Consider the following 13,263-nt stretch of genomic DNA (forward strand, 5'->3'; position numbering starts at 1 on the left):
AGTAATTTGTGTTAAATCCTTTTATTTCCTTCTAGACTATAACCTCTTTGAGGGAGGTTTGTGTAATTCATCTTTATATTATCCAAAGCACTATCCTCCGTATTTTGCATATTTGGGTGGTCTGTTAAATGAAATAAAAAAGTACATAAATAAATAAATGATTTTATTACTGGCTGCTCCTCTCTGGGCATTCATTTTTCACACTGTCTAGTGAAGGAGTTGGATTAAATGATCTTTAAGAGTCCCTTTTTATCTTATCTCATTTCGAGGCTTAGTATTATTAATTAACAGTTTTGAAATATCTCTACACTTTATTACTCTATGCCGTAAATAGAGCAAGCATCATTGGGGATTGTATTTGTGATACATTTGAAGTCTCCCTAACTCACAAATGGATTTTTCTCTCTCCTAGGTTTACAAGTTGTTCTGAACTCCATTATAAAAGCCATGGTCCCCCTCCTTCACATAGCCCTTTTGGTATTATTTGTAATTATCATCTATGCTATTATAGGATTGGAACTTTTTATTGGAAAAATGCACAAAACATGTTTTTTTGCTGACTCAGGTGAGTAGTGACAGTAATTATTACTCAAACATGAAAACATTTTTGGTTTGAGGGAGGTGCTGGTCTCCTGAACCTTCTATTCCCATCTATTCTCTCCGCGTGTGTGAGTTGTGTTGAGGGAATCTGTTCTACTTCTCCACCCCGATTGCAGATAAAGATGGGGACCTGCTCAGGGTAAAGCAGGTAACTCTATCCTGTAAGCCCAGGAAAGGCCCGCAAATGTGTGGGCAGGGCGGGGCGTGGTAGGTGTCTAGAAGAAGTTGAGCTCCACTGGCAGGGGAATGTTCCGAGTGAGGCGGCAAAGGTGCCAATGTCTGGTGCTCTGGGCTTGAGTGGAGTCCTGGTGCTCCTCTTCTGAACTGTCCTCTGCTTCCTTCCTTCCCTGTAGATATCGTAGCTGAAGAGGACCCAGCTCCATGTGCGTTCTCAGGGAATGGACGCCAGTGTACCGCCAATGGCACGGAATGTAGGAGTGGCTGGGTTGGCCCCAATGGAGGCATCACTAATTTTGATAACTTTGCCTTTGCCATGCTCACTGTGTTCCAGTGTATCACCATGGAGGGCTGGACAGATGTGCTCTACTGGGTAAGCAGCTCAAGGGCGATCCCAGCATGCTGTTTCCTTGTGAGAGCAGCTGGCCAAGGACGGGACCCTGGGGGTCAGTTCTTTGGGAAGGGAAGCAGACCTAGGCTCTCTCTTCACTTGGTGAGCCCCCTCCTCCTGCTCCAGGGGAATTCCCCAGCACTAGAAGGCTACTTCATAGCTTAGCTCCTGGCCTGTAGTCCTTCACCTCCCAGCACTGCTTGGGGGTCTTGTTATTAACTGTAGTTGCTCCTGCCCGCTAAGCACTCTGGGAACTCTGGAGGCCAGGGCTGTCCTAACAACTCAGAGAGCTAGAGCAACATTTCCTGAGGAAGCAGTGCCTGGATCCCCAGTCCATACATAAAGGCAGTTACTGAACCAGACCCTAAAGGGAAGGTGGGGACACAGCCAGGCCCCTTTCCCGCACCCATAGCTTTATGTGACCACAGCTCACCATCCATTTTTCTCCTTTTCCACTTGCTTCTCGTATCCCCGGCATCAGTGTCAGCCGGACCAGCACGAGTCCTGCCTCCACTGCACCCTTTCTGAGCCAAAGACCTCTGGCAGAGATGGTAGGCAAGACAAAGGGCTGGTTAGCCCTCCCACAGGTGACTAACCTCTCGGTGACTAGGGTCTGATTTCTCTCATTCCTGGCAGAGCCAGGAGGGTTGGCTATAAATAAAGTACAGCAGCCGTTTCCCCCAGTGACTATGTATAGGCAGAGCTTTTAAAGCTCACAGAAATTTAGAAATATTTTTTACTGCATAGTAGATGAGTTTCTGGAAAATATAAAAGCATGTAGATTTTAAGCCCAAATCTAAATTTGTCGAACTAATACTCCAATAGTTAATTGGAGAAGTGGTTCTCAACCTGTGGATCACAACCCCTTTGGAGGGGTTGAATATCAGATATATAATTACAATTCATAACTAGCAAAATTACAGTCATGAAATAGTAAGGAAATGATTTTGTGGTGGTGGTGGGGGTGGGCCCACAACATGAGGAACTGCATTAAAGGGTCACAGCGTTAGGAAGGCTGGAAACCACTGTATTAAAGGGTTGCAGCGTTAGAAAGGCTGGGAACCACTGTATTAAAGGGTCGCAGCGTTAGAAAGGCTGGGAACCACTGTATTAAAGGATCACAGTGTTAGAAAGGCTGGGAACCACTGTATTAAAGGGTCGCAGCGTTAGGAAGGCTAGGAACCACTGTATTAAAGGGACACAGCATTGGGAAGGTTGAGAACCACTGGTTTAGAGGAAAATAATAATATTTCTTGAATAGGCAGCTTCTTGGTTAAAAGGCTTAGAAAAAGAGAAGCAAGCAGCTTCTGTTAGTTCCTAAATCCTGAACTTGACACGTTTCCTATCACTCTCTCCTGTCAGAGAATGCACCATCTGATGCGTAGCTGTGGGTTTGCTTCCCTTCACCGGTGACCACTATGCTTGTGAGATTATAGGCAGTCCTGTACAGCTGGCCCTCCGTATCTGCAGATCCTCCATCCGTAGGTTCAATCCACATCTGATTGAAGATTGAACCAAATGCCGATTGAAAATAATTCAGGGGAAAAAAAATCCTTATTGAATATGTCCAGACTTGTTTTGTATTTATTCCCTAAACAATAATATAATGATTATTCATGTGCTCCTAGGAATTAAAAGTAGTCCCGAGATGATTTAAAGTATATGGGGGTATGTGGATATAGGTCATATGCAAATACTGTGCTGCTTTATCTAAAGGGCTTGAGCGGCTTTGGCTGTGGCTGCTCCCTGCAGATACTCCGGGTTGACTGTATATTCTGCTACGTGGAGAATGAGAGCACCAACTTGCTGTATCTTGTTTGTCCTTCACCCATTTTCCTGATTGTTGTAGGAGTGTGTGTGTGTATGTGTGTGTGTGTGTGTGTGTGTGTGTGTGTGCGCGCGCGCACGCGTGTGTACGTGTATCTATAGACACAAATGTTAATTACAGCCACAGGCAGTACCTTCTCATGGAGAGGAAGACCAGGCTTTGTCAGCCACTGAGCTCCAGGGTTGGGTGAAGTGTTGACTTTCACTCCTGTCTCCTAGACTGTAGCTCCCAAGCAGAGCAAAACCTCAGTCCCAATGTCCCCTGCCATGGCTTATAAGTAGAACACGTCATCCGCAAAAGCCCCAAGCTCTGCCTTTCCCTCTCCCAAACAGGAGAGAATTTTTTGTCATTTTTTTTTTTAAAGTAAAAGTCTGTGACTGCCTCGGCCGTGTCTTCTCTGTGTTGTCATGGTGAATTGCTAGCTGCGGATCCAACATGCCTTGACTAATGGACAGTTCTACAGTTTGTCTTACGTTTTTCCCATGAATTCCCTCACAGCAATGGTGCTGCTATCAGAGACCCTTTCAGGAGTGCGTGGCAGAGGAAGAGAAAACATCCTGCACCCAGAAACACCAGTTTCCTCTTGCTCTTTTAAGGTTTTCTAAGTTTCATCGATGATGATGATGAAATGATCTTTATTGTTGCTATAACAATAAATAGTTAGCAACTTGACAATTCAGTTACATACTCTGTAAATTACCCAACGCCTTTGTTATGATGGAGGAGCACATGGAACCCCTCAACATCTCTCTGTCTTCAGCACGTCATAGCCGTTCTGAGGTCATGAAGACGGAGACTGAGCTGCAGAAAGGGACCCCCGAGCATCCTCAGGGTCCTCCAGCAAGTGTTTGGAGTCCTTGATTAGTGGCAGGAGCCTGTGAACATTTTAATACGGAGCTTAAGAGTAAATATGTTTGGCCTTGCAGGCATGTGAGCCCCATCCCAGCCATCAACTTTGCCATTGAGCTTGGAGCCAACCATGGGATAAGCATGATTGAATGACTATGGCTCTAACTTGGCTGGACTTCATTTATGGGCCCTGAAACCTGAATTCCCTATGCCTTTCATACATCATATTCTCCTTTTCACTTTCCCGCATGGACACAACCATGTAAAAACATGAAGCCAATTTTTAGCTTTTGAGAATCATATAAAAAGAAAGGTGGATTCAGCCTTCAGATCACAGTTGAGGGGCAGCTGGCCTTGACTGGCTTTCCTTATTATTCTTCCACTTACCAGTGGTTTGTGGACCCTTCTGTAACACTAGGGGGCAGCTGAGTAATGTCTTCCAGAGTGTTCTTTAAGACCTTACTGTCTGAAACACATCAGGATTATTTTTAATCACTTGTTGATGGCATTTATTAGCTCATCATAAAGATAGGCAGGAGCCGAGGAACTAAACTTTCCCAGTATTTTATGGGCCACAGTCAGCTGGAAGCCACACAGCTGTGTCCTAGAATAGAACATCTCCGTTCAGCACAAAGCCTGGCCGAAAGTGAATGCTCAAAAAATACACACGACTGTTGCCACCCTGAGCCCACTGGACCGAGCCCATTGCTTCACTAGTGTAGATGGGCTGGAAAGAGAAAGGAGATTCAGTTTTAAATATCAATTACAAACAAATTTCTCAAAGTTTAGGGTTTTGTGTATGGTGGACCAAGTCTTCGTATCTAGACAAGTTTCTATTAGTCTGTGTTCTCCAGTGCACTAAGGTCCTAATTCTCAAGAGTTTCTGGCAAATGTCTGGCACGGATGGAAAGGGACGTGCACGAAGGCACACCTGGAGCAGAGCTATTTGGAGATGTGCGGAGTTGGGATTATGAATTGCTGCCCCGGAAATGTATTGTCAAGTCTCCATAAACTGAGCTCCACAAACGTATTTAAAGTGCTGTTCAGCTCACGCAAATGTCCATAGAGACGGTGGTGCAGCACAGAGAAAGTGCTGGACGAGGCAGGTTCTGGATCCCTCGGGGCTTTGGTGCCCTCGTTTCCAGCTGCACAATTAGCATCTTGTAGACATGATCTTTTTTCCCTCAACTTCGAGGATTTTGTTTGTTTACTTCGGAGGAGATGTTTGAAATGTAGGAAATTAATGGCAAAGCATTGATTTTAGGAGAGCGTTGTATGAGTCCCCACGGCCTATTGTGTTAGCACCAAGCTTTTTCCTCAGGGGTGTACAGGGCTGTGGGCTGTGAACGTGCTGACTGACAGACCTTAGTTAGCAGTACTTGACCTGACAGCGCCTGTCCGTCAAAGCACCTGGGAAATTCTTCTATGCCCAAGCAGCCAAGACTTGGCTTTCCCACAGTCTAGGCTCTAAGGCTCTCCAGCTATTTCTGAGAGTTGGAAAAACCAAATCAAACTTCTTGCTTTCCTTTAACTTGAGGCATCCATGGGCACTTAAGCCTTTAAAATAAGAGAAAACTGAAGCAAAATAGGAAATTGGCCTGGGTGACAGGTGGCCCTCTATGAGGAGACTGACATAAATACTTTGAAAGTTAATATAAACCGAAGTTCTTTCCCTCATGGTGGTATCTCCATTGTTGATGAAGAAGATGCAGACAAAGCCTGGGGCAGCTAGTGTGTCTGTGATGTGGGGACCGGCCCAGAATTTGTGAATTTCTCCCCCTTCTGTGTATGACGAGCTTTAAGGACTCAGTTCTGCCGCAGGTGTGTGGGGAGAAAAGCCTGGCCTCGGAGCTTCAGTTTCATCTCCTCTGGCAGAGAGAGAAGATGCTCCAGTTGGCTGTGTTTAGCTCCTGCCTCCCTCAGTCCTCCTCAGCTGTCCTGGGTGACATTGATTTGAGAAGACGCAAGTCTGCAAAGTCCCTACTCCCAAGACATTCAAAGGCATCTTAATTCCTTTAAATGAGATGTTCTCTTTGCAGCTGTCACCAAAGCTTTACTCAGATGCCACCGAGGCCTGAGGAGGGCAGGTGAGGAGAGGGCCTGGTCAGCAGACTTTGCCAGTCTCAAGAGGAAGGTGTCTAATGAGAGCCCTGAACTGGCTCACTCTCCTCTGCCTCATACACACCCTGCTCCGGCAGAGGCTAGAAGATTCAAGGCTGAAACTCTGTCTGCCACGCCAGGCAGCCTTACCAACCCCCCACTCCACCCCCCGCCCCCCACCCCCCCACCCCCCCACATGTGGGTTTTTAAATAAGTTTGGTGGTGTAGTTGCTTTGGAAGAATTACCCTCTGCCTTCCTGCTGAAATTAGTTTATCCAACTTAATTAGATCAACAATTGGAGCCATAGCCCTGGCTCATTCATTCCTCTAATTGCCGATGTGCAGATGGATAGGGGTTCTACTAAACGCATCGGTTTTCATGTGGCCAAACAGGTGTTTCATAAGGGAGTTAATGCCCTCTCCCTAGATTTCAACAACAGATGTTAGGTTTTTCTGTTGTTCTTTTTTTTTTTTTTTCTGTTCCCTTTTCCTGTTTGGCTTCTGCATGAGGCAAACACTGTGAGGTGCATGAACCTCTGTCTGTAGAGCTGAAACCTAGAAGAAGATAATGGGCAAAAGGGCACAGAGCTTAAAACCCCTAAGGTTTGCCCCTGACAGGAAGTGCACTTGGCCTGTCTGGATTATCGACTGGCTGAAGGTTCGGGGTGCTTCTGCAGAGCAGGGCCTGTTACCTGATTGGTAACATTGGAGCATCTCCTTTCTCAGCGAGGCGCTTGTCCCATGGAAGACTGACCTGTACTGCTGGAAAGGTCCATCCAGCTGTGACCCATCACACAACCCTGTGCAGGCTGCTCACTTCCAAACCATTCCTGACAAGGAGGCCATGCCTGAGTGAGCAGTTGAATTCTTCCAAGTAGTCAGCCATTTCTCTGGCCTGGTCCTGCCTTTTAGAACACCTGTTAGGTCACAGAGTCGGGGTGGGACAGATTGCAATTAAAGCCTGATTCTTTTACTGGGTGCAACTGAGAAAGAAGCCCGGTCCCAGAGCATCCCGAACATTGACAACTATTGATTTGGGAAATGCTTTCTTGGTTCCCATGTTTATTTGGTGGTCCTGTGTTCACAGGCTGCAGATAGTCCAAAGGTGAGGAGGGTCAGGCATCCTTGGTTAGACGGACAGGATGATTATCTTCGAATAGACAGTAGTTATTAGAGATATATTTATTTTGAGAGCGGGTCTCACTGTATAGGTGACTGGTTGGAACCCTCAGTGTAAACGAGGCTGACCTAGAACTACAGGGATCCATCTGTCTCCCAGGTGTTGGATCAAAGACATGTGCCACCATGCCCAACTAGTTTTTTGTTTTCTTGTTTTTTTGGGGGGTTTTGGTTCTTTTTAGGAGTTTATAGAGTCACATTTTACAGGTTTGACTCTATAATTAAGACTTTCTACCAAATTTTAAAAGCAGTTAGGGCTAACTCCTGGGGTGGAACAGCCACGAGGGTCCGGGAAAGCACTAGCTCTCCCTTCTACTGAGACCTCCCCTGGAAGCTTCTTAGCAGGACAGGGTCCTGAGATGGAACCGAATCTCAGTTCATTTCCCTACCTAGGACCAAGCCCTGCCGTGTGACCTGAAGCCTCCATGAGTCTTCTCTGGTGTGTGCAGGTGTGCTTGTGTGCCTGTGTGTGCTGGGAATGTGTGATGAATGTCTGCTGACTGTTGTCTCTGAGTTCAGTCTTAAGGAAATGTTTAGTTCCATGTATAGAATGTTCTCGCTAACATGACCCTCTCTCCTTAGATTCCTCCGTTAACCCGCTCCTGTGAGCCCATCTTGTTTCTTACAGATGAATGATGCTATGGGATTTGAATTGCCCTGGGTATATTTTGTCAGTCTCGTCATCTTTGGGTCATTTTTCGTACTAAATCTTGTACTTGGTGTATTGAGCGGGTAAGCCACATCTCTTTCATCTTGAAAGCAGAGTCCTGGGGACAGCTGCCAAGACCACACAGCCTTTGCTGGAGGGGCCAGTGGGTGCGTACCAGTCCCTTTGTATTGCTTTCTCTTCTGGCGGGGCTCCCCAGACCAAGCTCTTTTCTGGAACTTCACCAGCTGTCATGAAAGAAAGCCATGGAGAGATTATTGACCAGAAATTAATTAATCAGTATTGTTGCTTGGGATTTAAATAATTTCCCTTGCTTGGCCTTTTGTCTGTCCTAAAATAAGATACATTTATAATTGCCTTCTTGGTCTGGATCCAAATACAATGCCCATTAATTGGCACAAAACTAGCTAAATGAGTGGTCTAGGCTGACTTTGGAAAGTCCCTTCCTGAAGACCTCAGCCTCCCTGCCCCAAGGCAAACTGTGCAGGGAGCCCCACCCCACCCCAAACTCCTCTGAGCCAGAGCCCTTTCCTTAGAACACTGACCTTCAGCCAAAGCCCTGAGTGGTCCTGCAGCTGCAACTGGGGCTCTGTTCTTTTAGTAAACGGATAACTGATAACTGATCTCCTTACATTTTACAGGTAAATGATGCGATAGGATGGGAATGGCCTTGGGTGTATTTTGTTAGTCTGATCATCCTTGGCTCATTCTTCGTCCTTAACCTGGTTCTTGGTGTCCTTAGTGGGTAAGCAGTTGGATCCGTGTTGCACATTCTCTCGCTGCCACCAGGGGGGCAGCCCTGCCTGTCTCCCAGCTGCTCCCCGCTGGCTTCTCTGCATGCCTTTGGACTCTGATGTTCCCTCTGTGTGCTGCTTCTGGGTTGAACTGTGATTCTTCCTGCCTGTATCTGTCTGTGAGATTCTGTGTTTCTGACGCTTGCCAAGCCCTGTTAACTCAGAACAACAGTTTCCCTTAGAGGTGAATTACAGTAAGAGAAAAGTGTCCTCGCCCTGGCCTCCCCCAGGGAGAGACTGTGGTCTCTCGTGGGTTTCACTCCCGAGTACATGGCCTGGCCTTCTCTAGTCACTGTAATGTGAAGAGTGCAGTTTCAGAGCTTGTGAACAAGCCTAGATTAGTACATAAAAAGCCCACCTTCCCCGGGGTTGGGACCCTTTATTGGCTCGACTTGTCACCGCTATCACCCTGTGAGTTATGCGTCTGATTCAGCTTTCATCTCTCCTTAATACAGAACGATGTTCAGCATTCACACACGTGCTCCCCATGCCCTTATTGTCCCCATCATTTGGTCACCATTTTAAAAATTCATTTTGTTTAATGCCCATCTCTGTACTTACTCTCCATTCAGGGGAGATGGGCTTGGGAAGAGCCTTGGGCCGTGGGCTGTGCCCCACCAGGGTGGGAGATGGTATTCCAAAGCTCCCATAAGCAGATGTGAATCTCAACATCTCTGAGGTACCCCAGAAAGTGAAGCACTGCCATCAGGGTGGGCTGGGGGCTCTCTCAGAAGCATTTGGATAAGTGGGAGATGGATTTTGGCATGGAAAATGCTGTGGGTTTCTCATCATTATATTTAATTCTATCTGTATTGTTGCCTTATACTTAAAATATAACTTAAGTACAATATCTAATTAAGAATTGTATTCAGTTTTAAACAAGCATTTTTAAAATGCTTTGTCTTAAGAATTAGACACATAATATTTATGGTCTGTACAGTTTGAAATTTTAAGGATTAATTTTTTAAAAATAGCCAACTTTTAACTCAAAAACAACACCACCACCGACAGCACACACACAACCAGTCCCAGCATACAGCCATTGCCCTGAGCAGCCCAGAAGGCGCCCATACCCCCCTCTGGCCCTAGCCACTGCATTGAAGCCAGAAGTTCTCAGGAAATCACACTGATGGACTTCATCCCAAGTGAGTTCATCTACTCGCTTGCTTTATCTTGCTCTTTGAGAGGCTGTATCTCGGGACGCGATGTCATCATGCTGCTAAGTTAGTAGAGTGAGCTTTATCTCGATGTTTGGAGATACTGTCTTTTTCAGAGCGGAAGGCAGAGCCCACTTATCCGTCTGGACCCGTTTCCTTGTGTTCCTCCAGACCTGCCTTGCCATGAATTGAGTGTGGTCAGTTCTGCGTCATGAAACATAGTCATGAAAGTCCCTTATCTAGAAGAGGCTCAGAAGCAGTGCCTCCCTCCACCCGCGAGAGAAGCAGGGAGTGGGGACTGGCTGGAGGAGAGCATGCAGCACCCACCTCAGCTCCCTTCTACAGACTTGGAACTTTAAAAGGCCTTCCTCCCTGACTTTATCATTCATTTTGGTTTTCTTTTTCTTTTCTCTTCTTTTCTTCTTTTTTTTTTTCATTTTTGGAACAAGGTCTTAACTCTGTAGCCCAGGTTAGTGTAGAACTCACTACAGAGCCCTTCTGAATGCTGGGATTGAAAACATGAGCCTCCATATCCAGCTGCAAGACCTTCTTCCTCTGGAGCCTCTGGTGGCCTGAAGTTGGGGTCAGTGTGGTGAGGGTGGCGGTTCTAGCTGCAGAAGCGTTGCCACAGGAACTACCCATACAAGGCCATCAGCTGCAGCTGTGTCGTGAGTTCCTTGGCGCCCCATGTCTCCTGAACCCAACTCAACTGACGGAGGCCATGGAAACCACTAATTTTAACAGTGCCAGTGACGTGCCTTATCTTTAGTTCCCCTCCCTGGGCAGGAACTGTTGCCCCGGCATGATGGAGCAGAGATACAAGCCAGCCAAATCGTGAGGTGTTTTTAAAAAGCTAAAAACAGAAGATGGGGGCAGGGGCTTCTCATTATCATGACATGGGTTCAACGTGAAGCCTTGTAGGAGGATCCCAAAACTAGAGGGTTTAAAAAAGCACACATCCCCACCAAACAAACAGTTTACCCGAACATATCTTGAAGGAAAATAGCAAGTTTTTGAAAGGCGTTATTTTTATATTAAATGAAAACGAGGAAGGAGAGACCAGATGATGTTTCGGTGTGAAAAAGCAAGCCTAAGACTTCCTGGTGCTTTTAGCTGTCGGCTCACACTGTGCTCAGACCCCTAGGGGATGCACACTCCCTCCCCTATCTCTGTACCCCCCCAAGCCACTTGGGTAAGAAATGCTGAGGCAGGCTTCGGGTGGCGTCAGAGCTGCGTCTGCAAAGCTCTTTGGCTAGCATCCTCCCCATTCCTGACGAGGGCCTGGCTCTGGGCCCGAGGCCTGGGGTGCCAAGGTGTCTAAGATGCAGGTTCCAGCCTTGGGCCCAGGCTGCAGCCCAAGCTGTACAGCAAGCGCTACAGCTGGGAGAGCCGGGTGGAGGACTTCAAGTGGAAACCCCCTGCGCCCTCCGGCCTCCCCCACCTCACCACCTCCGAGGGTTCCTGTACTAATCTGCCTGTCTGTGCCCTCTTGTTATCCATTTGTATTTTTTGTTGCTATTGTTAAAGCAAATTTAGAATTGTTGCCTTGATATTAGAGGGGTTATAGAGCCAGAAGGACACAAAAGGCCAGGAGACATGTCTGTGGCGCAGCCCTTAAGGGACTTACAGACTAGCGTGATCTCAAAAGCACTGGGTTCCAAGCATCCCATCCTAGGTCAGTCAAGACCTCATGCATTATGCCATTCTAATGTGGCCTCACTAGTCACAGTGACACCAGATGCGTCTGACATTGAACCCTTTTGTTTGTTTGTTTGTTTGCTTGTTTTAGTGTGGTGTGCGTATGTGTGTGCGTGTGTGTGTGCGTGTGTGTGTGCGCGTGTGTGTGTGCTTGAAACAGCATCTCATTGTTCAGTACATCCTTATCTCACATTGGTGGCTATTCTCCTGCCTCTGCCTTTAGAGTGCTGGGATGGCAAGCATTCACCAGGATGCCTGGATGTTAACCATTTGTAAATATCCGCTTATGCGTCTGTGGCCCCTTCCTTTGCCTACAGCCGTGACATCCCATTGGATCTTAATCTACTTGGTTGGTTTTGGGTTTGCACATTTTAAAGACCTTTGAAGGCTGTGTCTCTGGAAATGCTGTTGGTTTCGTTTTGTTTGCTCCCTAAGGTGAGCTGCATGCTGTGTGAGCACGGGTATGAATGACACCATCTCTGCTGCTGGTGCACTGCGGGAAGAGCTGGAACGGCCTGTAACTAGTGCTGTGCCTTATTCGGTTGTCCTTGACGGAATGATCCTCTGATGGGCAGAGAACTGAAATGACCGCCTCCGTTAGGTCTAAAGTCTGTGTGGTTGATGTGTCTTATCTTCTCCCTCTGGCTCTCTAGCAGCTTGGGGCCTGCTCACTTTTAAGGCTGTTCCCTTACATCTTGACCCTCTCAAGGTTTGCTCAGTGTATGTGGAACCCCAGTGCCTGGTCTCATAGAGTTGCCATGGGATTCTCCAGGGGACAGTGGTACTCATGGGCAGTAGCCTGCTTCTCTACTTCAGCACCCACCTGCCATCTGCACACCTCTGTGCTCAAGGGAGACTTCTTAGGCTTCTGAAATCTCAAGGAACTCCAGACCTGGCCCTACCCAGATCCCGTGTTCACAATGGGTTTCAGTCACTCTGATCTTTAGTCTCTTCTTCCGAAAGAAGCTTGTCTTGCTCCTGCCTCACAGAGTGAATGTAGAACGGCGTGAGGAAGGCTTTCCCGGCTTTTGCTCATCTAGGATCTCCTTATTTTCAGTTTGCAGATCTTCTTCCACCCCTGCCCCATCCCTGGTAAAGCGGAGGTAGCCCAGGGGGCTCTGTGGAAATTCTTAAGAGGAGAGTTTGTGCATTTCCCAGGAAGTAACTTATGAGAATATTTATCATCAACACATACCCCATACTCCACCCCAGCAGATGACCGTGGGACATAGGAGTTCTTTGTCAATTGTAAAATATTTTGTGTGCAGACTAAAGTCATTGTTATTGGCATTGTATGTGGTGAGGGCTCCTTTTCCTCCGCATCAGTGGCAGGGAAGGACATTTCCAAAGGCGGTGCTCAAGCACCCCAGCTTACAGAACTGCAGTTTGAGTCTTCTCTGCCTTTTGCCATTTGTGTGATTAGGGCCAAATCCTTCCCTCTTTGAGCTGACTTTCCTCATTATGGTGTCCGCACATGGAGCTGGTGCTGCTCCCTACTTTGTGGAGGGAGCCTTTGGAGAACTGCAGAACGTAGACCCCATTGGGGTCTGGAAAGGCTCTGGGAAGAACGCATAGGCAATCTGGAATAAGGCAGCCTTTCTAAGCCAGCTAATAATAGCAGTTGGCCAAGACAGATTTGTATTAGTGCGAAAGCTATACAATCTGTTTAAATGTTTTATTCTATAAGTATGTAAATGTTGTAAGGCAGTCATCTAAAATATATTACTATGTAAGCTCCCTCCTGGGTCTGCTTGAAATAATAGGTTAAAGTCATTTGTCACTGGTTCTGGGAATTCAAGACTTTTGCTAACATCTCACAAAAA

The 13,263-nt window shown here is 46.9% G+C and overlaps 1 protein-coding gene across 17 annotated transcripts in view; it reads left to right on the plus strand.

The window, feature by feature from the left end:
• The window catches only part of Cacna1d (calcium voltage-gated channel subunit alpha1 D), a 313,753-nt gene that overhangs the window by 176,125 nt on the left and 124,365 nt on the right, over window positions 1-13,263 (plus strand). For 12 of the 17 annotated variants that reach the window (XM_085687761.2, XM_087906194.1, XM_048421267.3 and 9 more), the window contains exons 6-8: window positions 413-565; window positions 954-1,150; window positions 8,433-8,536. In XM_085687761.2, the coding sequence (XP_085543887.1) occupies window positions 413-565; window positions 954-1,150; window positions 8,433-8,536 (454 nt within the window). Of the gene's footprint in view, window positions 1-412; window positions 566-953; window positions 1,151-7,752; window positions 7,857-8,432; window positions 8,537-13,263 lie in introns of all 17 variants that reach the window. The other 5 variants (XM_085687762.2, XM_087906190.1, XM_048421275.3 and 2 more) reach the window with 1 other exon arrangement.

This window comes from Myodes glareolus, chromosome 5 (genome assembly GCF_982192425.1).
Source record: "Myodes glareolus chromosome 5, mMyoGla1.1, whole genome shotgun sequence".
Taxonomy (NCBI): Eukaryota; Metazoa; Chordata; class Mammalia; order Rodentia; family Cricetidae; genus Myodes; species Myodes glareolus.